The sequence below is a fragment of the Pecten maximus genome, chromosome 11 (assembly GCF_902652985.1).
Source record: "Pecten maximus chromosome 11, xPecMax1.1, whole genome shotgun sequence".
In the NCBI taxonomy this organism is placed as follows: domain Eukaryota; kingdom Metazoa; phylum Mollusca; class Bivalvia; order Pectinida; family Pectinidae; genus Pecten; species Pecten maximus.
Window position 1 is genome coordinate 2,626,845 of NC_047025.1, and position 26,886 is coordinate 2,653,730.

Genomic DNA, 26,886 nt, shown 5'->3' on the forward strand with positions numbered 1-26,886 from the left:
CACCCGAGTTCTGCTAGATTTTTGTCAATTTGACCCTTTTTGCCTGCCCCTCAGGCCCTTAGGGAGGACGAAGACCATAAAATTCACACCTTTCGTTGACCTTTGACCATGGAAATTTTGATAAAATTTCAATGAAATTGGTTCATGAGTTTCCAAGAAGAAGTCGAAAATATAAAATGTTTATGAATGGAAGATGCACGACAATGGACAACAAGCAATTGCAAAAGTCGATATTTAGAGTACAGATCTGTACATTTTCACGATCAGCAGAGAACTGATAGCATATCATATCCAGAAAACAGTTTTTCATTGAAATTGAAAACGTTTTCGTACCATTCTTCCTCTTGATCTGCTCAAACTGCACCAGCTTGATAATCTGCCCAGGAGTTTAAACCATATCCCCCCTGCTAAGTATTTTTTGCCCTGATAAGTGTAAACCATATCCCACTAGCTATTTTTTTTTTTTTTTTTTTTTCCTAACCAGTTAAGCGGGTTTTACTGCGAGACTTACACAATACTTTAAAGTTGTTTTAGATCTATGATCCCCTTGCTAGCTTAGGTAGGCCCCCGGCACAGTCATGATAACCCGTTAACTAAATGTGCAAACAACCTGTTGAATTGGACTGACTGGAGACAGTCAACAAATGCCCTCAAGGTCATGACCTAGAAAGGTCGTTCAAGGTCACTGACAGGACAACTGCATACAATTCATTCAGCCTTGTTTCCGGAGAAGAATGTCTAAGGGAAGATCACATTCACAACATGTTAGCACATTTCCCACCCAAGATCCCTTCAAATGTTGTTACAAAATCTTCCCTTTGTTTTAGGAGAAAGACATACCCTGAGCAAGACCGGAGGAACTGGTTCACTAGCTAGTGTACATGGATTCAGGGAAACTCCGCACTGAGACGGTGGGATTCCTACCTATCACAGACAACAGCTGTCTGGCTGGGGGCAGGGACAAGAAGTCTACCCATCGGCAGTCTCTGCTCAAAACTACCTGCATTTTACCTGAGTTTTTAGTGTGGGCTATTGTTTTATTATAAGTCGTCCTGTATCTCAGTAGTGCAGTTTCCCTGAACATGTAGGAGGGCGTTTTAGAAGTATCGGCTTGCTTGTGGCTGAGACCGTTGGGCAGGCATAAACAATCTCATCTGTGGCGATGGACAGGTAGCAAAAAAATGGCTTCAGTCAAATATAGAGGGTTTGCTGCATACACGGATATATAGATCTTCACTACAGACACTAGGGTGCAAAAACAGGTAAGCATCCGAATCTAGGTCTCCAAACTGAAGTTTACCTCGACCAAAAAGCCAGCCTATGAGAAATTGTCTCTGCCTTGCCCAACCCGTAAATTCTTACCAACCCACATGATGAATACACTATATAATGCTACTGACATTACAGATGCAATGTTTAGATATATACATGTATATATATGTTGATAAATGAGACAATGATTGGATTCATTTGTACCGATATTACTGGTGTGTGTTACAGTGTAACGGTGTGACAACATCCAGCCACAAGCAAGGTTTACAGTGTTGGCCTATATAATTAGGCCGGTCCCTACGCTGAGGAGGACATAATTATAATACTGATATCCTTCTAATCAGTGTATTTACATATCCTAACAAATTCTGTGGCCGAAATTGCATCGTTGTACTCTGATAGACACCTGAACAGCTCAACCAGCCGTTTACACTGGTGATTTCTACCATCAGTCCTTCAAATAAATTTTTGACAGCTGTAATATTTGATAAAAATACAGGAATTTTAATCATAAATTTCATGCTGAATTTACATATATATACAATATCAATATTAAAATCACAATAATTTAGGATCTTAATATATTGAATCTTGATTTTATCAAATAATAATTAAAATGACAAAAACAATTAAGACCCGAGTCTACAACTATCAGAGTACACTTCTATAGGGATAGAATTTGATGTTACCAATTCTCAGTTCCAGACAGCCTGCCCAGGCCAGTATGCATTGTGTAAGAATTAAGAACAAAAATGGCCTGTTTTTATTTACCTCAGTCATTCACATCCTGAACTGGACTTGACGTATACGTAGTAAACATGTCAAGCTCCGCCCAATCATGACAAATTCAATGTTTATGACGGCATCCGTGTTCATATGCACATAAAACATTTTTCCTGCCAATTTTTCCTTTTTGTTTTTTGTTTTTGATTTTCCTTTTGCTGGTTTTTTTTTTTGGTTTTTTTGGTTTTTTTTTTTATTTTCATTACATAATTTTGATGTCATTAATATTAAGGAATACATGGTACTGTTTATTGTTAGAGTTTAGCTTTTATTTAAGCATTGATGTCATTTTTTTTTTAGTTTCATTGGGGTATGAAACAAATTTTGTTTGCAATGAAACAAATTTTTATTTGCAAACTGTATGAATCCACGAATTCAACACTCTGCCATCCCAAATGTTACATTTACAGCTTACAGCTACCGGTTAAACAAGAAGATAAAGTAACTAAGGGCCACAACTCTGTCCAGAAGCAGAGTATAAAAACTTCAATATGTACCACTTCAAAATGTACTGTTATACAAATATGACACTTGTAGTAAGGGGTGAAAACTACAAGAGATTCAAACCCTAGTATATATTGACTTTTGACCCAGACTGACACACAATTAAACTATATATAGTCTAATGTTAACAGCAAGATACATTTTAAACTGTCAAAATCATTTTTTACCAATAAACCTATAGTAAAATTTTAAATAAATTAATAAAAAATAAAATAACAGGTCTCAAAAGTTTATCTTTAAATTCTGAATTCCATTTACGAACACTTATAATTCTGATATAATATATTTATTTAAAGTTCAGATTTCAAGGGTAATAATAGTTTATATTACAGATTTTGTTTAGATTTTTCTATTTATCCTGGACTAATCTGTCACCCTCTTGGGGGTAAGACAGTGAGATCTCAACCTAAGGGGGGAGATTTTTAAGTTGCAAAACACTAGACTTGCTGAGTGTTTGGCAGCTTAAGTATATCTTACCCTGAGGGTTGATCAGTTAACCTTGTCTTACTCCCAAGAGGGTGAATGATTTTTTTTTTCTCTTACCCTGTTTACCTTCTTAAGTATCTAATATTCACATTACGTCAATGCAAGGCGATGTTGACACGACACAATTGAATTTTCGACATGACACCATTATATAATTGTTGCCGTGACGTAATAAAAGTTTTAAGTGTACATTTTTTATCATTTTAGAAGCCAGAATGAATCTATTTTTCAACACTAAGATGGTCACCAATGTATTTTAACAGTATAATTCCAAGTTTTTAAGTTATCGTAAAATGTTAAATCATCTTTAAGCTAAATTTGTATTATTGAATTATTTCGAAAAATTGGCAGGAAAACGCTGAAATTAAGTAGGATTATCAACATGGTAATACCAACACAATATGTGCCTGAGCATGGATGCCTTGAAAAACCAAAAAAAATTTAACAAATAGTTACTGAGAAATGTCAGACACACCTCAAACTTACAACTTTTTTAACCAAAATAAGGTATATATTGTCATTATACTTATCTTTAAAATTTTTAAATCTTTCATCTGGTATTTTCATATACCAGAAACATATGTGTGAATGTGAATATTCAATTTCTTATTCCAAAGTTTGAAAATTAAATACATGACAAATGGAAATATATTCGATTTCTCTTTGAACAAACAAATTTGATAAAATATCTATATACGGTTGAAAAATTTACCGAAAAATAATTTAAAAATTGCCGAAAAATAATTGAAAAATCGCCAATACTAGAGTCGTCAGACCATGTGCAATTTGAGGTATCTGAGACATTAAACCAATCCTGTTAACCGCCGCCGCCTACCTAACGACCAAACAGGAAATCAAGCCACATCTTAGAAACAGATGTCTATTTTTAGTCACATCTCTTCCAATATGAAGAGAATTTCTAGAATTTCGTCATCGAACTAAGTAATTGTGTGGAGTATGTAACTGTGCACTCCCCTACTGGCAGACGGTCAACAATAAACCTCCTGGATACTGTGAGGGCTACAATTCATATCTACATGATCAATATATCCTTACAAAAAAGGATTCTCGCTTTCATGTTGGCACGAGCGGGTTGACAAATTTTGGGAAGCATTTATCCCCAATATCAGATTGACTCTACATAAGCTGCATATGGCTGAACAATGAAGAAATGTTTTTTGTTGTTTTTTTTCCTCACACAACATGCACTGATTAAGAAAGCTGGGAAGACATGTTTAATATTCCACGATACCTTGGTTTATGTTGAGAAAAATAAACTCACACATTGAAAATAATAAAAAAAAAGCTTGCTGGCACAAAATCCTCACAAGACAGGTAGATCGAACCATATGCAGTAACCCTCCACTAATTTTGCACATACCAACATGAAAACATGGCAAAAATCATAAAAATCATGTATTGTATATTTCTTTACTTTCCTTATAAGTTATTGCTGTATTTCTTTAAATACTTTTAGACATAGGAATAACAGAAGCACATTTCTATAATTATATGCTGTGGTGGAAAATCCAATAATATAGAGAATTCTCTCTATTAAATATCATTTACTGAAATATTTGTTTCGTTTTTGCAAATATTATCTTTACAGAATATTTTGTTCGAATTACAGACACAGCACAGTTGAAATGTTCGACAGCTATTAATCTTCTGTTTGAAACAAGAAATTATCAGTTATCACATATTACAATTACTGGTCCTAACCCCCTCACAGTATCAAGGAGTTTTGAGACTGGTTGGTGGCTGAAGAGATTCATAGTGAAATGCTGTAAAGGACAAAAACATACCAGGAGTATAAACAAACTTGTGAGGATCACTCTGTTTGCCCGCGGTTTGCACTACAATCTGTACCCGAACTGGCTCGGTCACGCTCGTGTCCTTGTAGGGCGGGATGGCACATATCAAATGTGTCTGTTTATTGAAAAAAAAGATGTTCCATTAATGAAAGAATTATTAAAGTACTGCAAGTAAAAACATATTATGTATTATCAGGCAATTAAGCATGCAGTTTGATACGTAAGAATGCATTAATGCTGCATTTGTATACCAGTTGTCAAGAGGAGCCTCCTGTCCCTTTTAATACAATTTTTATTATTTGCATTATTTATCAAAAATAAGCATGATCCAAAGAATTCAGTGTAGACAATTATTATATAATAAATCCATGAAGATCTACTTAGTTAAAAGCAAGTGTATTAAAGAGTTGATAACCTGATATCCATGTGGATTGATTAGGAACATATATACAGGCAAGTGTGCCAGGGTGATGTCCCTTACACCGAGGAAAAACAGCAACTAACTGATGGCATAAGTTAGAGACAGGGTTATCTCCCCTACTAACTGATGACATAAGTAAGAGACCGAGTTATCTCCCCTACTAACTGATGGCATAGGTTAGGGACCGAGTTATCTCCCCTACTAACTGATGGCATAAGTTAGAGACTAAGTTATCTCCCCTACTAACTGATGGCATAAGTTAGAGACTAAGTTATCTCCCCTACTAACTGATGCCATAAGTTAGAGACTAAGTTATCTCCCCTACTAACTGATGGCATAAGTTAGAGACTAAGTCATCTCCCCTTCTAATTGATGACATAAGTTAGAGACTGAGTTATCTCCCCTACCAACTGATGGCATAAGTTAGAGACTAAGTTATCTCCCCTACTAATTGATGACATAAGTTAGAGACTAAGTTATCTCCCCTACTAACTGATGACATAAGTTAGAGACTAAGTCATCACCCCTACTAACTGATGACATAAGTTAGAGACTAAGCCATCACCCCTACTAACTGATGGCATAAGTTAGAGACTGAGTTATCTCCCTTTCTAATTGATGACATAAGTTAGAGACTGAGTTATCTCCCCTACCAACTGATGGCATAAGTTAGAGACTGAGTTATCTCCCCTACCAACTGATGGCATAAGTAAGAGACCGAGTTATCTCCCCTACTGACTGATGGCATAGGTTAGAGACAGAGTTATCTCCCCTACTAACTGATGGCATAAGTTAGAGACTAAGTTATCTCCCCTACCAACTGATGGCATAAGTAAGAGACCGAGCTATCTCCCCTACTGACTGATGGCATAGGTAAGGGACCGAGTTATCTCCCCTACTGACTGATGGAATTGGTAAGAGACCAAGTTATCTCCCCTACTAGCTGATGGAATTGGTAAGAGACTAAGTTATCTCCCCTACTTAATGATGACATAGGTAAGGGACCGAGTTATCTCCCCTACTAACTGATGGCATAGGTAAGGGATCGAGTTATCTCCTCTTAAACTGATGACATAGGTAAGGGATCGAGTTATCTCCCCTTAAACTGATGACATGGGTAAGGGACCGAAATATCTTCTTTATTAACTGTAGGAATATTTAAGGGACGGAGTTATCTCCTCTTCTAACTGATGTCACATGTCACCTTCTATGTACTAAGAGCATTATATGGTACATAAATAATACGCACAGGCTGAAAGTAGTCCTTATCAATCTCTCCTTCCTTCTCCCAGAGAACCTGCGTTTCGTCCTTCATTTCACGGAACACAACTCTCGTACCCTTGATGAAGTTTTTTCCAATAAGAAACAGTTCATCTTTGCCTTCTACTGACCATTCATTATGACTCATCTTGCAGATCTCTGGCTGACCGACTGGCTGAGCTGATGGAAGACAGATAAAATTTTACATCAGTAACTGATGGTAAATAATAGATACTGTCACATATGGAACAAAACAGCAAAACAGATAAAAGGAAGCAGCTTGCTTCTACTAGTGCACAAAATATTTCCATTTGCAGACAAAAGTTTATTTATACTTATCAGAATCAGTGCCAGATGCATATATAGAAACATGTATTTGCTGTTAAAATGCATGCAACTGGTTTGTAAATTGGAACAGGTATATATATATTTATATATATATATATATATATTGAGATTATGACCACAGGCATCCAGTAAGTCAAACAGAGATTATCCATGTAGGGCAAATTTGAATATGTATACGTAGCATCTACACAAACTACGAAATACACATGTTTGATCATAAAGTAAGTTAAGTGTTTACAGGGATCATTTTGGAGGGGGCCATGGGGCCATTGGCCCACAATTTATCTGATCATGAATGGCCCACATGATTCAGAAAACTCCTTTAAATTTCTATAGATGGCCCATAAAATATATTACAGATAGGCATTTTTCTTGAAAATGACCCGTCCATTTGGTAACCCAAAATAATCCCTGTGTTTATATTGTAGCTGATTGGCTACTCTAGCTGATTTAAGATTAGAGAAAGTATTTGAGCAATCAGAACAAGATATATTGAGATGACAAATCCCTGATTTCCTCAGTGCTTCGCTTGAATAATTAAAGTACGTTTGTGTGACCAATTTTGATAACCAGACATGATCTGTGCAGTGTTGGCTGCACACTTGGTGTGCCCTGCAATTATCAATTAAGAACACATGGAAACCATTGGTTTTTTGGTAATATACTGACATGAATAGTTAATAAGGAGTATATATATCTAATAACAATTTCATGATGGATTTTCCAACAGGACAAAAAATAAACAAATGACCCTAATTGCCTCTTAAAACATGCTGGATAAAGTATGCAAAAACTAACGGTACTTAATATTTTTATTCTGTACATCTGCTAACTTCCAAAAATATTACGTTTGATATGTTATGAACAAAAGCTACAAAATATCTGGTGATTCTAGAATTTGTAAGAATTTAAAGAGGTCAGTCAGTACATTGTCAATACCAGCATCACCTGAGGCTAATTACAGTGTATACGGTGTACATGGTATCCTTGTTGAGACTAATTACAGTATTTACGGTATGGTTTACTTGTTGACACTAATTACAGTATTTACGGTATAGTATACTTATTGAGGCTAATTACAGTATTTACGGTATGGTTTACTTGTTGAGGCTAATTACAGTATATACAGTATGGTTGAGGCTAATTACAGTATTTACGGTAAAGTATACTTGTTGAGGCTAATTACAGTATGTACGGTACAGTATAATTGTTGAGGCTAATTACAGTATATATACAGTATGGTATACATGTTGAGGCTAATTACAGTATGTACGGTATAGTATACTTGTTGAGGCTAATTACAGTATTTACGGTAAAGTATACTTGTTGAGGCTAATTATAGTATGTACGGTACAGTATAATTGTTGAGGCTAATTACAGTATATACGGTAGGTATACATGTTGAGGCTAATTACAGTATATACGGTATGGTATACATGTTGAGGCTAATTACAGTATTTATGGTATGGTATACATGTTGAGGCCAATTACAGTAAAGGCAGTATAATATACTTGTTGAGGCTAATTACAGTATGTATATATATATATAGTCAGTATAGTATACTTGTTGACGCTAATTACAGTATATACGGCAGGGTATGTGTTACAGGTGCTCCCTATTGATAGCAGAAGCCTGACACAACACAGGGCATTAAACAGTCTGTACAGTAGCAGGTCTGTCTATAAAAAGCCTATCCCCCCTCCCTCCCCACAACATGGTAAACATTCTTTGATCCAGTTGATGTGTTGGTGAGGTCTGGAACACAGACAGCTTCATACATGAAGGTCTGGCTCCTCACAGAATCACACTTAAACCCTGGCCAGCATTAATTACCCACTCTTCGAGGGCAGCCATTCATTCACCTACATTTTTGCCAAGAAAATGTTGTATAATGTGTTGTGATACTCCGTTACATAACAACTCTTTAACACTTGCGTTTAACACCACTTAACATCTGGTAGAATTAATATCACCAGCACATCCCTCAGGAAACAATTATTTTGCTCAAAATGTACATGTACTAAGTACTAAATACACATAAAGAAAACAACTAGAGATTGTTTTTGTGAGTAAAAAACATAATTAAAATTTTATGTCTCCCCTTTCTCCAATACTAGGCATAATTTTTTTTGGCCCCACTGAACTCACCCCAGACAAGAAATTATTGAAAAATTCACACTTATTTGACCTTTGACCTTGAGGTCAAGGTCATAGTGATGCAACTACAGTGTATACTACACATTGACATATTTAGATGATGCATTTACTAACTTCAACGGTTCAGAAGTTCTGGCGCAGACGAGAAATGCTTAGTGCTTAACTGACCTGTACAGGTGACAGAAATCATGAGACTAGATTATAAACTGCCTGACTATTTACAGAAGTTTTTTGTGACAATCAGGATAAACAATTTTTCAGTTTTGGGACAAGCAGGACCATCGAAACCCCCCAGATAAGGTCTCTGGGTCTCTGTGTTATTAATAAGAAGTACTGGAATGAAAAAGTTGACACTGGTCGGATGACAGGCAATGGAAGACACATCATATGGCATAAGCCGACTTGCCCTTCAGGATTTATACATAAATGGTAAGTCCCTGTATAAAATTACATATATAATCACCTTGGAGTAGCTAATGCTGAAGAAAAGCCTTCGTCGGTATGATAAATTACTTAGTTGTAAATGTCATTAACTATGACATTGTGATAAATGTCATTATGTATGACAATGTAATACAGCTCAACAGATGTTAGTATGATCAATGTAAACTGCCATATATTCCTGTGTAATTTTGCTGTTTAATTCTGCACTAGTAACAAGTTGGTAAATTCAACATGTCAATGAAAACTAGAGTTGTATCCCAAGGGATAACTTATACCCCCTGTGGTCGTAAAAAACAACTACATGTTGTATTGATTATACATGACAATTTTTGTTGAAATCGGAACAGTACTTTAGTAGGGGTTGTCCTGACAAGCCTCAACCAATCAGAAGTCGGCAGCCATTTTGAAAAATGCATTATCGTAAAAACAACTATATGTTGTACTGATTATACATGCCAATTTATGTTGAAATCAGACCAGTACTTTAGTAGGGGTTGTCCGGACAAGCCTCAACCAATCAGAAGTCGGCGGCCATTTTGAAAAATGCATTATCGTAAAAATGAAAAGTTTTTCAAAGGAGGTCATATCCCGGCTATAATACTTACTACACAGTATGGTACTGGAGGAAATCTGCAGAGTCTGTGAATTTCCGTCTGCCTTTTTAAATACTGCACGGAAAATCATGCGTGCTTTCGTACTCTTCTTCTTAGCTTTCGTCAGTCCTATTCTTTGTTCAACATCAGCATTCCTCAATTTCAGTATTCCAACATTGTCGATCCTGGAAATTAAAGCACGCTTTCTGATTATACAAATTATTAAAACAGAAACTTGATACTTGGGTATAATAATCACATGACTGAAATTTTTCGAAAGTTTAACCTCCTGTAAAGGTCTCCAATATGACAAATTTTTGACCTTATATTCCCAGTTCTTTTTAGTAACAGTGACCTTGACCTAAGGAAATTTACATACATAACAGTGTATTACCAGGTGAAATTTCAGAAAATTTTGCCATCTAGGTTCTAATTATATCTCCTGAAAGGAGAACACCAACAGCAAAAATCTAAACACCCTGCTACCACATCTTTGTGTAAGGGGAAAAAACAATCAAAATGGAAATTAAATGATTGAATTAGCATCTTGGTTTGAAACTAAATGTCTACAACCCTGTGCACAGAGCTTGACAGCTAAGAGATTGATACATACATGGCGGTCATATCGTTCGCCGGAGTGAGATCCATTTCTATCACAGCAGTCCCGTCTATTTCTTTTTCTCGTGCCGGCGTTGAGTTCTTCCCACACACACGACACGCCTGGTAAAATCCATGTGGTCGGATAGCTTTACCCGCATCATTCCCGATGAACACTTGTAACACAGCCGAGTCTGTGGTTCCATACAGCTGAATGTAAAACATCACAAACTGAAGTAAAATCTACTTTATAATCATGATTTCGGTGATGGAAGTTTCAAGCATTAGTCATTTAGATCAATGTAATTAGCAGATAACATTTTCTGAATGAATCATGATCAACCAGCAGGCTTAATTAGCTTTCCCACAACCTCTCTCATCTCAATTAAATGTTGATGGAACAGAGTCAAAAGTCATTATCTTCTCTCTTCAAAAGTATTTTCCTCGGTTTGAAAATTCCTAAAACTTGAAACAAAATAATTTCAACATGACAAGTAACTAGAAGCTATATTTCACTTTTCAAACCCGATCTAAATGTATATATATTACACATGTAGATGCAGTCAAACTTTGTTATCTCAACCTTTGATAATTTGAAGACCTTGGCCAACTCAAACTAGAGTAAAAACTCTAATACACTTGGTTACCTTGAATACTTGTGATATCTGAAAGTTTTTCATGGTCATTGGCTTTGAGATAACGATTTGGTTTGGTTTGGTTTCTTTTGTTTAACGTCCTATTAACAGCTAAGGTCATTTAAGGAAGGCCTCCCTTGCGTGATCATACGTGTTGATTCATGTTACTATTAAAAGGTACTCATTATAGGTGCTATGAATATATATAGTACATCATGATCATTAATAGGTACCTTGACCATGGGGTGGCTATCTTGAGAGCGGTTCTTGACCGCCCCCCTGCTGCCCTCGGTAAGGTAGCGGGCTCGGTGTTGTTCCTCTGGCTGTTGTAGGATCTGAAGCTCGTATCCACTTGACCTGACTGGGTAGTTCTGGTTTAGACTTGGCTCCTTTACTCGCTTGCTGTGTGTCTGTGATCGGGTCACAACCACAGCCTTAGGTGGGGGCATGTCTGTATCCTCCGGTGACCTATACAAATTTTACAGACATTGATCATACAAAAGTTTTCAGTGAATTAGATACACTATGACCTCCAGGTAGAATAACACAAGATCAGAAGATGTTTCGATCGCGGCACAAATATAATCAACATCGATATCACAAAACAAGATAAAATTACACTGCACCAAAATTCCGTGTTGTATTTAATTGATAAAGAAATTGTTCATCAAGAGCAATAAGGGTGAATATCTAGCATATGCATGCCTAAGGACCCAACCATGTATATGACAGCCATACCATGGCCAGTCCGTTTCTCAGCTTCCCTAGAAAGACAAACCAACACAGGTCGAGAGTGTCGAACCACACATATCGGATCTTCACCTGAGGTTACGTAGGTCGACGTCGAGGCTCAAACTGAGCAAACTATATTGTGGCCCCTGTATGTAACAAAATTAATTATATCAGCTTTTAACATAATCCTGAGTTATATATACTTACTGAATTATTGTAGGACTGTCGTTTTTTATACTAGCAACATTAAATAAATCCGTATCTTCCTCTTGCTTTCCGAATTTTTGAAACACAAATTTTGGATTTGCAGCATCTGCATCAAAAACCTTAGTGGCATCACTTTGGTCTGTTGTAGCTACACATATTTCAGACTCAGCACCCATCTTCATCCCCGGCTCATCCCCAATATTCCAGATATCTTTGAAAGGATGCAAAGGCAGCTCATGATCAGAATCTATCCGTACTCGATTTGTCTGATTAATCAAAGTCGCCTGTGTGTTTGGGTCTGGGTTCGGTGATGACAAGGATGAGGGGGAGTCGACGTTGGGATAATCCGGACTCGATATCGTATCTGGACTACTGGTGTTTGTTAAATCCAGATAATCCGGTTGATTTGTTTGTGTAAGCAACTGATGTAACACGGATCCGGTTGAACGAGGTTCTGTTTGTTTTTTAATTTCATCACTACTCATAGTTCCAAACGTGGGCACTTCAGAATGTGGAAACCCAAAGGATTTCTCCTGTTGAGGCACATCCGACAAGGACAATAACGGGTTCACATGTTCTACGTTATCCGTACAATAGCTTTCTCCCGAAGCAGACACAACACTAAATGAATCCACAGAATTATGAACGTTAAATGGCGTTTGCACGGCGTTCGGGCCACTGAAATTCTCCGACGGACTTTGAATGCTAAAAACTTTTTCATTACTAGGACTATTGTAGGTTTGCACAGACACAGGGATACTAGTCAAAGAAGCGTTCTGCTGTTGTTGGGATATTTCCATAGCCATACTGGTTGGTAAATGACACGCCGGTGTGGTCAAAGTCACCTCCATCTTGGATGGCGATGAATGTGGGAAAGATGGAGAAACAGGGGAGTCAGAATGAACACTACTAGAATTTGCTCTAATTGGGGAACACGTGGATTGGAGCTCGGATGAAGTCTGTAGAGGGATTGACAGGTGACGACGGTTGAAACACTGACTCAATCTCAGTTTGTGGGTTATTGTTGGATAATTGTTGGAACAGGTCGAGCTTTACAGTCTGAAGATCCATAGGAATTATTCCATTGTTTGACAATCCATTTCTCATGGTATCCTGATCTGAATTTGAACCTAAGAAACAAGATAAAAAATATACCAAATTTTTATAATTGGCAAATGCAATGATTTATAATATGTTAATCTGTATATTATTCAAACCAGTAAAATTAAGACAAAATCAAAGTCAATCAAAATGTTTCGATCTGATGTAAACAAATAGTTGTTATGGTGTACATTGTAACTTAAACCTGCACACATGATTTTGGTCTTTTGCATATAGATTTTTTACTTAGTAGCAAAAACAATCACATTTTATACCATATATATATACCAAACATAATTTTTATCACCTTCCATAAGTTTGAGCTTCTAATATAATCTTTTAAATTTAAAGAGAATAAATAATCAATCTTTTATAATCTTTTAAATTTAAAGAGAAGAAATAATCAATTTCATCTCAAGGAATTTCCACTATACTCAACCTCTATATTTTGCATATGTAACTTTTTCGGTGTTATAAGATCATTAATAGCTATATAGGATGATGTTATTATTAATTAATCAATTATTTTACGTTGGTATTAATTAGATCTATATATATATACTATTTTAATTTTTATACTTTTTTTTTTTTTTTAATTGACAAGCAGTGTGTACAATGTTAATTAAGCATAACAATAGAACTGTCATACTTGATCATTCACCCCAATAAAGGGAGATAACCCTGGTCAACTTAAAATCTAAATGAACATTTTAACACAATTAAATTTATAATTTACGTTGATTTACCTAGTTTGGCTGTACAATGTAATGAGGACATTATATTGCATAATTAATTATTTTTTCAACAATGTCATTAGGACATAAATATATCAATTAATTATCGTTTTAACACAGTTTCTTTTCATTTGTTTGTTTATTCTGTCAATTAATTAAGTGATAGACAATAGTATGAAGTACATCTTGTAAATGTTTTAATAGAGAAAACATACAAAAATGTTAACTTTTTATAATTGTTCAGAAAATGATATTAGTTGTGGACAACTTCTAAAGTAAACATATACACCATCTATATAATATATATCACATAAACTTATGTGGTAGCCACTTTTGTCTGCCATTTTGTATATATTGTATATATTCGAACACCACCTGGTTCTGATCAGACTGAAATGAACTTGTTCCAGGCACCTGCAGCTGGCGCATGGTGCACAGAATGTTTTGCAGTTACCAAGAATGCACTTTAATTTTATTTTCCGTCTATACATCGAAAGACCAACTGAATTATAACTATTACGACAAGTCCTTAAATGTTGAAGTACTCCGACGACTTTATTCAAGTATTTTTTCTCTAAACAATTCATTAACATTTATGCCTTGTTGTGAAATTGTTTACGGGGACATGTCAAAACCCACTAGCTGCATGAACACAAGGGCTGTGCGATTATCAGCTACGTACAGAGGTAGTAAAATTACAGACATACATATGATTATGTACGTAGCCTACAGGGGTTGATGACTTGTCTACAATGTTTAGCTGAGAACTATTGAAGTTAAGTTCTATACATGAGATTGGCCAAATTATATCTTAAACCACTAATTTTTCTTGTCCATATTCTTACCTGCTTAAATATACGATATAAGTTATTTGGTTATTTCTGCTATTTATGGATACATCGCATGCCAGTTCACCTACATTTGTTACCAAACCAACATCTATTAATCGACATCAAAATCTTGGTGAAGAACTGAAGTTAATCTCTTGAAAATTAAAAAAAAAAAGCCTATATTTTGTTATTATTAGACCTGTGTACATGTCTACCTGTATAATTACGGTAACATACACAGCCAGGCGTCTAAGTGTCCCTGTCTAACTCTTATATACAGGCCACTGACATGGGTCAGGTGTACTATATACACACTCCTCAATAAGGTAACTGGTTTAGTATAACAAACACAATGCACTACCGTATTTAACCTATGATATGGGCCACTCTTAAACAGTTTGGATACAAAGCAAAGTATTGGCATGAATATTATAGTAAGCATTTTGACTGATCAAAACAGATATGGGTGGGTGGGCTTGTAAAGCCAGGTATTCGCTTATACAATAGAACACAATAAAAATACAGAATCCATTTTTATAAAGATAATAACTGATAATTTCTATGGTTTTACCTATAGCCATAGTTTATTATGTTGTGTACATATTTCCGTTGAGGGAACAGCTGGAGAATAAGTCACCTGATATCCAAACCTGGCTTATATATTGATCCTTGTATATCTGCTTAACCCTAGCCTGGACTAATTGGAATTGTGATATTGTAATTGTAACTTTATCGATATCCCTGTAACTACTACATTGTACATGTATCCTTGGTAACTTATACATTTTATCCCTGGTAAATTATACATTGTATTCCTGGTAACTTATACATTGTATCCCCATGGTAACTTATACATTGTATCCCTGGTAACTTATACAATGTATCCCTGGTAACTTATACATTGTATCCCTGGTAACTTATACATTGTATCCTGGTAACTTATACAATGTATTCCTGGTAACTTATACATTGTATCCCTGGTAGCTTATACATTGTATCCCTGGTAACTTATACATTGTATCCCCATGGTAACTTATACATTGTATCCCCATGGTAACTTATACATTGTATCCCTGGTAACTTATACAATGTATCCCTGGTAACTTATACATTGTATCCCTGGTAACTTATACATTGTATCCCTGGTAACTTATACATTGTATCCCTGGTAACTTATACATTGTATCCCTGGTAACTTATACAATGTATCCCTGGTAATGTTTAATGCTGTATCATCCTTGATGTTTTGTATTCCTGTGAATGCTACATTCATTTCCATGTATATGTACCTGCTGACTATGTACTGAAAACAAACATCATTGCACTGCTTGTCATCCCTGTTTTATCAACACAAAAATATAAACATTTAACCGTGGGAATGATATATATATATGTGTGTGTGTGTATATCCTGTTGAACTGTGTAAGGTTGGACACTTCCTGAATTCGAATGATACCAAAGGAAAAAGATACATAAATAAATATACCATATTGCGGTTGTCAACTATATAATGTGTTTGTGTACTGTATAATTAGAAAGATGCTTAATGGAGCCGATATATATAAGTACGATGTGTCAAGATTGTGGCTGATCATGATAATTGATTATGACCAAATGCGACATAAACTCCACCAGCTATATATATACTTGTACATGTACACGTGTCATTGTTTATTTTCCAGCACCCATCCACACCACCCAACCCAGTCTCCCTTGACCAAGGCATATTTGTACATGTCTGTACGATCAAGCTGCTGCCACCCTCTACCCATGGCCACCACTCCTTCGGAGGATATCCCTCTTTGAAGGATGTCCTTGTTGAAGAAATCAAATATCTCACATGCGTCAGCTACATCTGTATTCCAGTCCACATGTAGCTAGCCCTACTGGGTATTTACTGTACGCCCTGGTAATATATCCCATACAGACAGGTTATACCAATGCAAGGGATTAACACAGTATTAGTTGAAGTAATACAACCATAATCTCGTATCATTAAAACCTTATCACACCTCCCCCATTAATTCTTCTTTTTAACATTTTTTAATGGACTGTGATGATAAAGGGTTAGGAGGACCAATTAAGTTTTCGTGAGTAATTATCAGCATGAAACATATGTTCACCTGGATGAACTTTACAGTCATTTATAAAACATACCAACGCAACAGCTGCTTAATTCTCTAACACTTAATCATAAACCACATTTATATGATCTAGATCTCATACACAACTTCAAAAAAGTCTAAGTGAATACTTTTAATACATGTAGCTATATTATTTTTTTCCTTCAAAACAAAAACAGAAATAATTTTATACCAAATACCGGTAGTTATTTCTAACTTCCCATATATATGTTGCTAATAAGCCCATGTCTTATGCCTAGTAATAAGTCCATGCCTAGTAATAAGTCCATGCCTAGTAATAAGTCCATGTCTAGTAATAAGTCCATGTTTAGTAATAAGTCCATGTCTAGTAAATATAATAAGTCTATATGTTTAGTAATAAGTCCATGTCTAGTAAATATAATAAGTCTATATGTTTAGTAATAAGTCCATGTCTAGTAAATATAATAAGTCCATGCCTAGTAATAAGTCCATGCCTAGTAATAAGTCCATGTCTAGTAATAAGTCCATGTCTAGTAATAAGTCCATATATGTGTGTATATATAGCTGGCCAGGTATAACAGGTAACAGGTGTGTGTATATATAGCTGGCCAGGTATAACAGGTAACAGGTGTGTGTATATATAGCTGGCCAGGTATAACAGGTAACAGGTGGAAGTAACAACAGCTATATATGTGTGTATATATAGCTGGTCAGGTGTAACAGGTAACAGGTGTGCGTATATATAGCTGGCCAGGTATAACAGGTAACAGGTGTGCGTATATATAGCTGGCCAGGTATAACAGGTAACAGGTGTGTGTATATATAGCTGGCCAGGTATAACAAGTAACAGGTGTTAGTAACTACAGCTATATATGTGTGTATATATAGCTGGCCAGGTATAACAGGTAACAGGTGTGTGTATATATAGCTGGCCAGGTATAACAGGTAACAGGTGTGTGTATATACAGTGGACCCGCGATAATCCGGACGCCGATAGTCCGGAAAACTCACAGTCCGGACGGAAATGCATGGGAATGGATTTCCGTAACGTTATTTGTACTCACCAGTCCGGAAATTCGGATTCCGATTCCGGAAGCCCATTTTGGGAACGGAACGTACTTTTCATTAGTAAATTTCCCTCAATAATCCGGACGATTTTTTCACCACGAGGAGAAAACAAGAGATCCCAGAGGGATCTTGGCGCCCACCATTTAATGATCTTCATAGGTTCCATGTCAGATTGATCTTTTCTCTACTTTTCCCTTCATTTTACTAATCTGTGCAAATTGAGACATCTCTCCAGTACTTTTCAAATAAGGGAATCCTAGCTATATAAGAAATTTGAGATTTAACGATAATGGCTGTTTGTTTGCCAGGTTGTTTTCAGGACAGACTGGTCCAAAAATGCAATACAAGGGACCAAGGGGAACCTACTTATGAAATTTGAGAAAGATCCATTCAGTACTTTGAGAAATAGAGATAACAAACTTCAATTGTCAAAATCCAAGATGGCGGTCTGTCGGCCATATTGTTTTCCAATTGATCTCAAAATGCAATTAGCATAACGACGCACCAAGGGGAACCTCCATATGAAATTTGAGAAAGATCCATTCAGTACTTTCTCAGAAATAGCGATAACAAACTTCAATTGTCAAAATCCAAGATGGCTGCCTGTCGGCCATGTTGTTTTCTGATTGGTCTCAAAACGCAATATGCATAACTAGGCACCAAGGGAAACCTACATATGAAATTTCAGAAAGATCCATTCAGTACATTCTCAGAAATAGCGATAACAAACTTCAATTGTCAAAATCCAAGATGGCTGCCTGTCGGCCATGTTGTTTTCGGATTGGTCTCAAAAAGCAATATGCATAACTAGGCACCAAGGGAAACCTACATATGAAATTTCAGAAAGATCCATTCAGTACTTTCTCAGAAATAGTGATAACAAACTTCAATTGTCAAAATCCAAGATGGCTGCCTGTCGGCCATGTTGTTTTCCGATTGGTCTCAAATCGCAATATGCATAACTAGGCACCAAGGGGAACCTTCATATGAAATGTGAGAAAGATCCCTTCAGTACTTTCTGAGAAATAGCGATAACAAACTTCAATTGTCAAAATCCAAGATGGCTGCCTGTCGGCCATTTTGTTATCCGATTTGTCTCACAACGCAATATGCATAACTAGGCACCAAGGGGAACCTTCATATGAAATTTGAGAAAGATCCCTTCAGTACTTTCTCAGAAATAGCGATAACAAACTTCAATTGTCAAAATACAAGATGGCTGCCTGTCGGCCATGTTGTTATCCGATTGGTCTCAAAATGCAATATGCATAACTAGGCACCAAGGGGAACCTTCATATGAAATTTGAGAAAGATCCCTTCAGTACTTTCTCAGAAATAGCGATAACAAACTTCAATTGTCAAAATCCAAGATGGCTGCCTGTCGGCCATTTTGTTTTCCGATTGGTCTCAAATCGCAATATGCATAACTAGTCACCAAGGGGAACCTACATATGAAATTTGAGAAAGATTCCTTCAGTACTTTCTCAGAAATAGCGATAACAAACTTCAATTGTCAAAATCCAAGATGGCTGCCTGTCGGCCATGTTATTATCCGATTGGTCTCAAAATGCAATATGCATAACTAGGCACCAAGGGGAACCTTCATATGAAATTTGAGAAAGATCCCTTCAGTACTTTCTCAACAAGAGATCCCAGAGGGATCTTGGCGCCCACCATTGAATGATCTTCATAGGTTCCATGTCAGATTGATCTTTTCTCTACTTTTCCCTTCATTTTACTAATCTGTGCAAATTGAGACATCCCTCCAGTACTTTTCAAACAATGGAATCCTAGCTATATAAGAAATTTGAGATTTAACGATAATGGCTGTTTGTTTGCCAGGTTGTTTTCAGGACAGACTGGTCCAAAAATGCAATACAAGGGACCAAGGGGAACCTACTTATGAAATTTGAGAAAGATCCATTCAGTAATTTTAGAAATAGAGATAACAAACTTCAATTGTCAAAATCCAAGATGGCGGTCTGTCAGCCTTATTGTTTTCCAATTGATCTCAAAATGCAATAAGCATAACGAGGCAACAAGGGGAACCTCCATATGAAATTTGAGAAAGATCCCTTCAGTACTTTCTCAGAAATAGCGATAACAAAGTTCAATTGTCAAAATCCAAGATGGCTGCCTGTCGGCCATGTTATTTTCAGATTGGTCTCAAAATGCAATATGCATAACTAGGCGACAAGGGAAACTTACATATGAAATTTGAGAAAGATCCCTTAAATACTTTCTCAGAAATAGTGATAACAAACTTCAATTGTCAAAATCCAAGATGGCTGCCTGTCGGCCATGTTGTTTTCCGATTGGTCTCAAATCGCAATATGCATAACTAGGCACCAAGGGGAACCTACATATGAAATTTGAGAAAGATCCCTTCAGTACTTTCTCAGAAATAGCGATAACAAACTTCAATTGTCAAAATCCAAGATGGCTGCCTGTCGGCCATGTTGTTTTCCGATTGGTCTCAAAACGCAATATGCATAACTAGGCACCAAGGGGAACCTTCATATGAAATTTGAGAAAGATCCCTTCAGTACTTTCTCAGAAATAGCGATAACAATCTTCAATTGTCAAAATCCAAGATGGCTGCCTGTCGGCCATATTGTTTTCAGATTGGTCTCAAAACGCAATATGCATAACTAGGCACCAAGGGAAACCTGCATATGAAATTTCAGAAAGATCCATTCAGTACATTCTCAGAAATAGCGATAACAAACTTCAATTGTCAAAATCCAAGATGGCTGCCTGTCGGCCATGTTGTTTTCCGATTGGTCCCAAAACGCAATATGCATAACTAGGCACCAAGGGAAACCTACATCTGAAATTTCAGAAAGATCCATTCAGTACTTTCTCAGAAATAGCGATAACAAACTTCAATTGTCAAAATACAAGATGGCTGCCTGTCGGCCATGTTGTTTTCCGATTGGTCTCAAATCGCAATATACATAACTAGGCACCAAGGGGAACCTACATATGAAATTTGAGAAAGATCCCTTCAGTACTTTCTCAGAAATAGCGATAACAAACTTCAATTGTCAAAATCCAAGATGGCTGCCTGTCGGCCATGTTGTTTTCGGATTGGTCTCAAAACGCAATATGCATAACTAGGCACCAAGGGGAACCTTCATATGAAATTTGAGAAAGATCCATTCAGTACTTTCTCAGAAATAGCGATAACAAACTTCAATTGTCAAAATCCAAGATGGCTGCCTGTCGGCCATGTTGTTTTCCGATTGGTCTCAAAATGCAATATGCATAACTAGGCACCAAGGGGAACCTACATATGAAATTTGAGAAAGATCCCTTCAGTACTTTCTGAGAAATAGCGATAACAAGAATTGTTTACGGACGGAGGGACGGACGGACGGAGGGACGGACGGACGGACGGAGGGACGGACGGACGACGGACCACGGACGCAGGGCGATTTGAATAGCCCACCATCTGATGATGGTGGGCTAAAAATAGCGATAACAAGAATTGTTTACGGACGGAGGGACGGAGGGACGGAGGGACGGACGGACGGACGGACGGACGGACGACGGACCACGGACGCAGGGCGATTTGAACAGCCCACCATCTGATGATGGTGGGCTAAAAATGTCGGGGCAAGTCACCCGTGTTGACAGTGGTACAGACTATCGCTTGACACTGTGCGTAGTCATAGCGACCGCTGCCAGGTCATAGCCCCGGGTGTTTACCTGTGTTACAATGTGTAGCTTTTGTTTTTATAACGGTACATTGCTTTTTCTCAACGACCTAAATGTTACAAAATTTATGCACAAACATACAGTACGTGATACGATAATTAATCAATCTCAAATACATGTAATAAATTTATGATCGGTAATTAACATCATTAACACTTGTATTGGGTAAGCACGAATATCGGCTTTGTAACACCGTTACGTGAAACGACGACTCATTGAAAGATTACATACACATTTACGTATTAAGCAGTGATCACAAGAACTGGGTTGATTACACACAAATTAGTCAATAGTCGTCTGATACTTAACTAAGCGTCACATTGTTAAGTGAATACGGGTTTAATAATTATCGGACATCTTGGGTAGTTCTTGCTGGTGTCGCGTACTTTTAAATAGATAGCTTGGGGTTTCTGGTACGTAAAAATCATAAAAAAACATGGACTGACGGTAAGTTGTAAAATCCGGGTATTTTATTTAAGGTATTTAACGTTTGTAATTTCTACTTGTTTGTGAACCTCCGGGACGTGACACATGTGTGTTGTTTGTAGGTCACATATGCCCGCTATAAATAAAACAACTTTCACTTTACATGTTCTTTTAAAAACATAGTTTATTTGTTATTTTCTACAAAACAAAACAAGAATCATATCAGAAACATAAGTATATTTATTGTTAAAAAGTCTGACAATTAGACGTGTTTATGAAGCGTCCCGGATTGTATATAATCAAGGGAGATAACTCTTACACGACAATTTTTTTGACCTGGTACACGAAATTCGGCAGTCCGGAAAACTCGTAATCCGGACGGTTTGGACTGGGAACGAAGGTGTTCGGATTATCGAGGGTCCACTGTATAGCTGGCCCGGTATAACAAGTAACAGGTGTTAGTAACTACAGCTATATATGTGTGTATATATATAGCTGGCCAGGTGTAACAAGTTATATATGTGTGTATATATATAGCTGGCCAGGTGTAACACACTGGGCTGTTATTGACTATAACTGCAACAGAGAGAATTGGGTTTTGTAGAATTGTGAAGAGGACATGGGATTTGAGTATTACAGGGAAGGATGAGGTAGGGGATTGAAGTACATGTGGGGAGGACAAAGATTGGAGTATTGTGACTAGGTGAGGGAGGGGATTGGAGTAATGAACATGTGGGGATCCGGAGGGCATGTACTGTGGTATTGTGGGGGTGAGGGAGGGGATTGGAGCGTTTGAGTATTGTGGGGGGGGGGGGGTGACACTACTGCCCAGCAAAGTCATTACAAATCTATTACAAACCCATTACAAAACCATTAAAAACACTGATTCCATTAAAATTGGCCATTATTTCTCGTTTCCATTTTTGGGACAAACCTGGAGTTAAGTAATGTAATGGGCATTATTTTTCTAAATTTCAATTACTTTCCTATTAATATTTTCTTTGTAATGGTCATTAACAAAATAATGGCCATTACTTCATGTTTTGTATTTTTCTTAATGGCCTTTATTCTGTTTGTAATGGCCATTAGAGTGGAGTCATCATAATGTTATGGCCATTACTAACTGTGGATTTTATGTACTCCCATAACATTTTCCATTTAATGGCCACAACAAATTATGATCACAATGTAATGGCAATTATTTATTGGTAACTTCATGTAATGCCCATTACATTTTCCATTTAATGGCCATAACAAATTATGATCACAATGCAATGGCCATAATTACTTATTGGTACCTTCATGTAATGCCCATTACATTTTCCATTTAATGACCATAACAAATTATGGTCATAATGCAATAGCCATTACTTAATGGTACCTTTATGTAATGCCATTACATTTGTTATTCCGATGTGCAATTCCTCATAAGTGACATTTTTTTTCTTGTAATGGCCATTACAAATATTACAAATATCATCACATCATATTGTAATATATATGACAATGTTTAATATACTACCATGAATTGTTGACCTTAAATTAATGTATTATTTCAGTATCTTATTTTTCATTATATTGTTATTGTTGAATTCCATGTCTATATTACAATTTTAAAGAAGAATAAGGAAACTGTACAGGCTTACTAAACCCCTTCACAATAAAAAAACTTCAAATTTCCCGCCAAATTTTTCCCGCCCAATAACTTAAAGCAGGAGAGTTCCAATACATGGCAGCCATGAGGCTTTTCTCACACATATGAACAACATGTTATTTTACAAATGAAGGGAAGTATTTATCTTTAATACCTGGTTCATGATTAATACAAGACTACCAGGAAATGAAATATTCAACTCTGGAAGTATGTCAACCTGTTTATAGGTAAGAATTAACTTAAAACCAATCACCATGCATGTGACCTAAATTTACATAGTGTACATTATATTCAAACAGCTTTGGCATTTCTTAAATTGTATTGCCTATTCAACCAAATTGTACAAACATACAGCATATGTACATTGAGAATTAATTAATGCAATAATGAACATAAATCACTCTTACATGTATCTGAAGAATATTAAGAGGATTTTGGGTCCACATGATTGTGTACTGTGAATATCCATTTTTGAAGCAGTTATCAATTTGAAACAAATGATGGATCACTTTGAATGCAATTTTTAATGGAAGGACTACATGTACAACGATATTGTCAAACATGCATAGTGATACAGTTCATGATGAACTTTGATGAAATTAAGTGGTAAAATGCATTTTCTAAATTTTCTGAATGCGTCTAATGTAATGGTCACATGTAGGTCCATTAATTTTGTATACCTGTATATATATAATGGCCATTACACTTTTGTTTGTAAAAACATAATGGCCATTACCATTGTGTTGATCTTTAAACAGTTTTTGTACTTTAAAAGTAATGGTCATTATATTTGTAAAAATTATGGCCATTAAAGTGTAGTTTTGTACACCTTTAATGGCCATTACACCTTTTCTAACGAAATGTAATGGCCATTACAGAGTACACTTCAGAAAGTAATGACACCGTTAATGGGCATTACAAAAATGGTTTTGCTCCAAACCTAATGGCCATTACATTACACCAAAATGTTTAATGCCCATTACACCATAAGGTTTGATGCCCATTGCATTGAAAACTAATTATTGATGGCCCTATTACATTGTAATGGCAATTACTTAGTGAAAACTTTAATGGGTTTGTAATGGGTAATTTGACAGTAGTGATAAGAGTTAATGACTATTAATGTTTTTGTCAAACCATTAAAATCCTTAAAATGCATTTAAATTTTATTGGGTTTTTTTCAGACCCATTAATTTTGTACCTTTAATAGTCATTAATGTTAAATTAAAAGCCATCATTAAAATAATTAATGATCATTATAAATGTTTTGTTAATAGCCATTAAAATGTATTAATTAAGTACTATGAACTAATTGATTTGTTTCAACCCTTTGATGATCATTAAAATTGAAAACTGTCACATTTAAAGACTATCAAACTTGTATTAAAATTTTTCAATTAATAGCAATTAAAGGTACAAAATTAATAGCATGATTGATGGTTTTATGATGGGAAATTTTAATGGGGTTTTTAATGGCCGTTTTAAGGGCTTGGGTATGCAGTAGTGTGAGAGGATTGGAGAATTTGAGAATTGTTGGGAGGGGGTTAGTAACATAGTGTCTATACCTGTATTGATGCTGTTACTGCTGTTATGAGGGGCCTCCACTGGTAAACTGCTGCTACAGTGATCTGGAAAGACAAAAGCATGACTAATGAGCTCATTACATAAACAATTATGTTTCCTCCTACAGATCACATGTAACTCCTTCTAAACAACATCTTAATCGTGTATTTTATGTACGAGGGTAAATAAAACTCGCGTAATAAAAGCTAGGCTGTATCCTGTTGCTTAGGTAGATAAATAGGTTTTTCTTTTTTTTTACGAGGGTTGTGTCTAGAATATATTGAAAATGGGAAGAAGTCAACAGAGAAATTCTTACATTTGATAAATGTTATTTTTGAGCTTGTAATTAAAAAAAATAATCATATAGCTATATTCTTTTGACATCATCCTTATAATCTATGTTAAAATGTTGAAAGTTTACATCACTGGAGTTCAGCAGAATATAAATTTATAACATGATAAGAATATTAACAGGGTTGAAGTACATATATGTACTGTGAAATAGAATGATTATGAATATATAAACAAGGTTTATATATGTACTGTGAAATAGAATGATTATGAATATATAAACAAGAGACTAATTTGTAAACAGTCACGTTTGGCTCTCATTTGGACAAGAAGTTAAGCATAATAAATTGACTTGAAATAAGAATAATAATACTGTTCCATAGCTTGGACAGAATCAAATGAACTTGTTTAAAAATTGAAAAAGAATCAAAAGTGCTATAGATAATCCAGTTTAAAATCACTTGCTGTCCATCACAAGTTGAATTGCCCTCATAATCGTATGGTCTGAAATAATGCAGTCAGCCATATTTTGTTGTGCAAGCTGACAAGACAATATATATATCGAAAATATCAATGGGGCGAGGAAATTACCACTTTTCTAATATATAATCCCTAGTGTAATGGAAACACTATCAGTGATCAATCTTCAATTATTTTTCATGGGTCCTTTTCAATTGTATTACCAAAACCAGTGGGTCCCACAATGATAAAAGTACCCATTTAAGAAAATTTAATGGGTCCTTTAAAAAAATTATGAGTACAGGATGCAGGATGCGCATGTAGATTTATCGCTGCACTATATATATATAGCTATGATATATGATATACATATATACCCATAAAAACAATTCATTTGTTCAACATATATATTTGCCAGTGTTCTTGGGTAATTTTGATAAATTTCTCTTTCGTCTGCATACATACAGCAAATCATTATGTACATGTACATGTGACAGCAGTATCAGAGATGCATGTTAAATGTACATTTGTAGGATACAAGTAATTATATCTGGAATATCGTGTTTCTAACTTTCCTAAGAACTTATATATTATTACTGCATGGAATGCTGTAAGACTTTACACATATATATTAAGTGCCTTGTATAGTCAGTAATTATATATCTGTTGGCTTTCATCTTA

The 26,886-nt window shown here is 35.9% G+C and overlaps 1 protein-coding gene across 1 annotated transcript in view; it reads right to left on the reverse strand.

The window, feature by feature from the left end:
• LOC117337310 (nuclear factor of activated T-cells 5-like) overlaps positions 1-26,886 on the reverse strand; it is a 48,455-nt gene that overhangs the window by 13,765 nt on the left and 7,804 nt on the right. Inside the window, exons 3-9 of the mRNA XM_033898221.1 lie at positions 25,458-25,520; positions 12,255-13,384; positions 11,549-11,783; positions 10,697-10,890; positions 10,096-10,268; positions 6,530-6,720; positions 4,851-4,974 (exon numbers count right to left, since the gene is read on the reverse strand). Coding sequence (XP_033754112.1) covers positions 4,851-4,974; positions 6,530-6,720; positions 10,096-10,268; positions 10,697-10,890; positions 11,549-11,783; positions 12,255-13,105 — 1,768 coding nt within the window. The 5' untranslated portion in view covers positions 13,106-13,384; positions 25,458-25,520. The remainder of the gene's footprint in view (positions 1-4,850; positions 4,975-6,529; positions 6,721-10,095; positions 10,269-10,696; positions 10,891-11,548; positions 11,784-12,254; positions 13,385-25,457; positions 25,521-26,886) is intronic.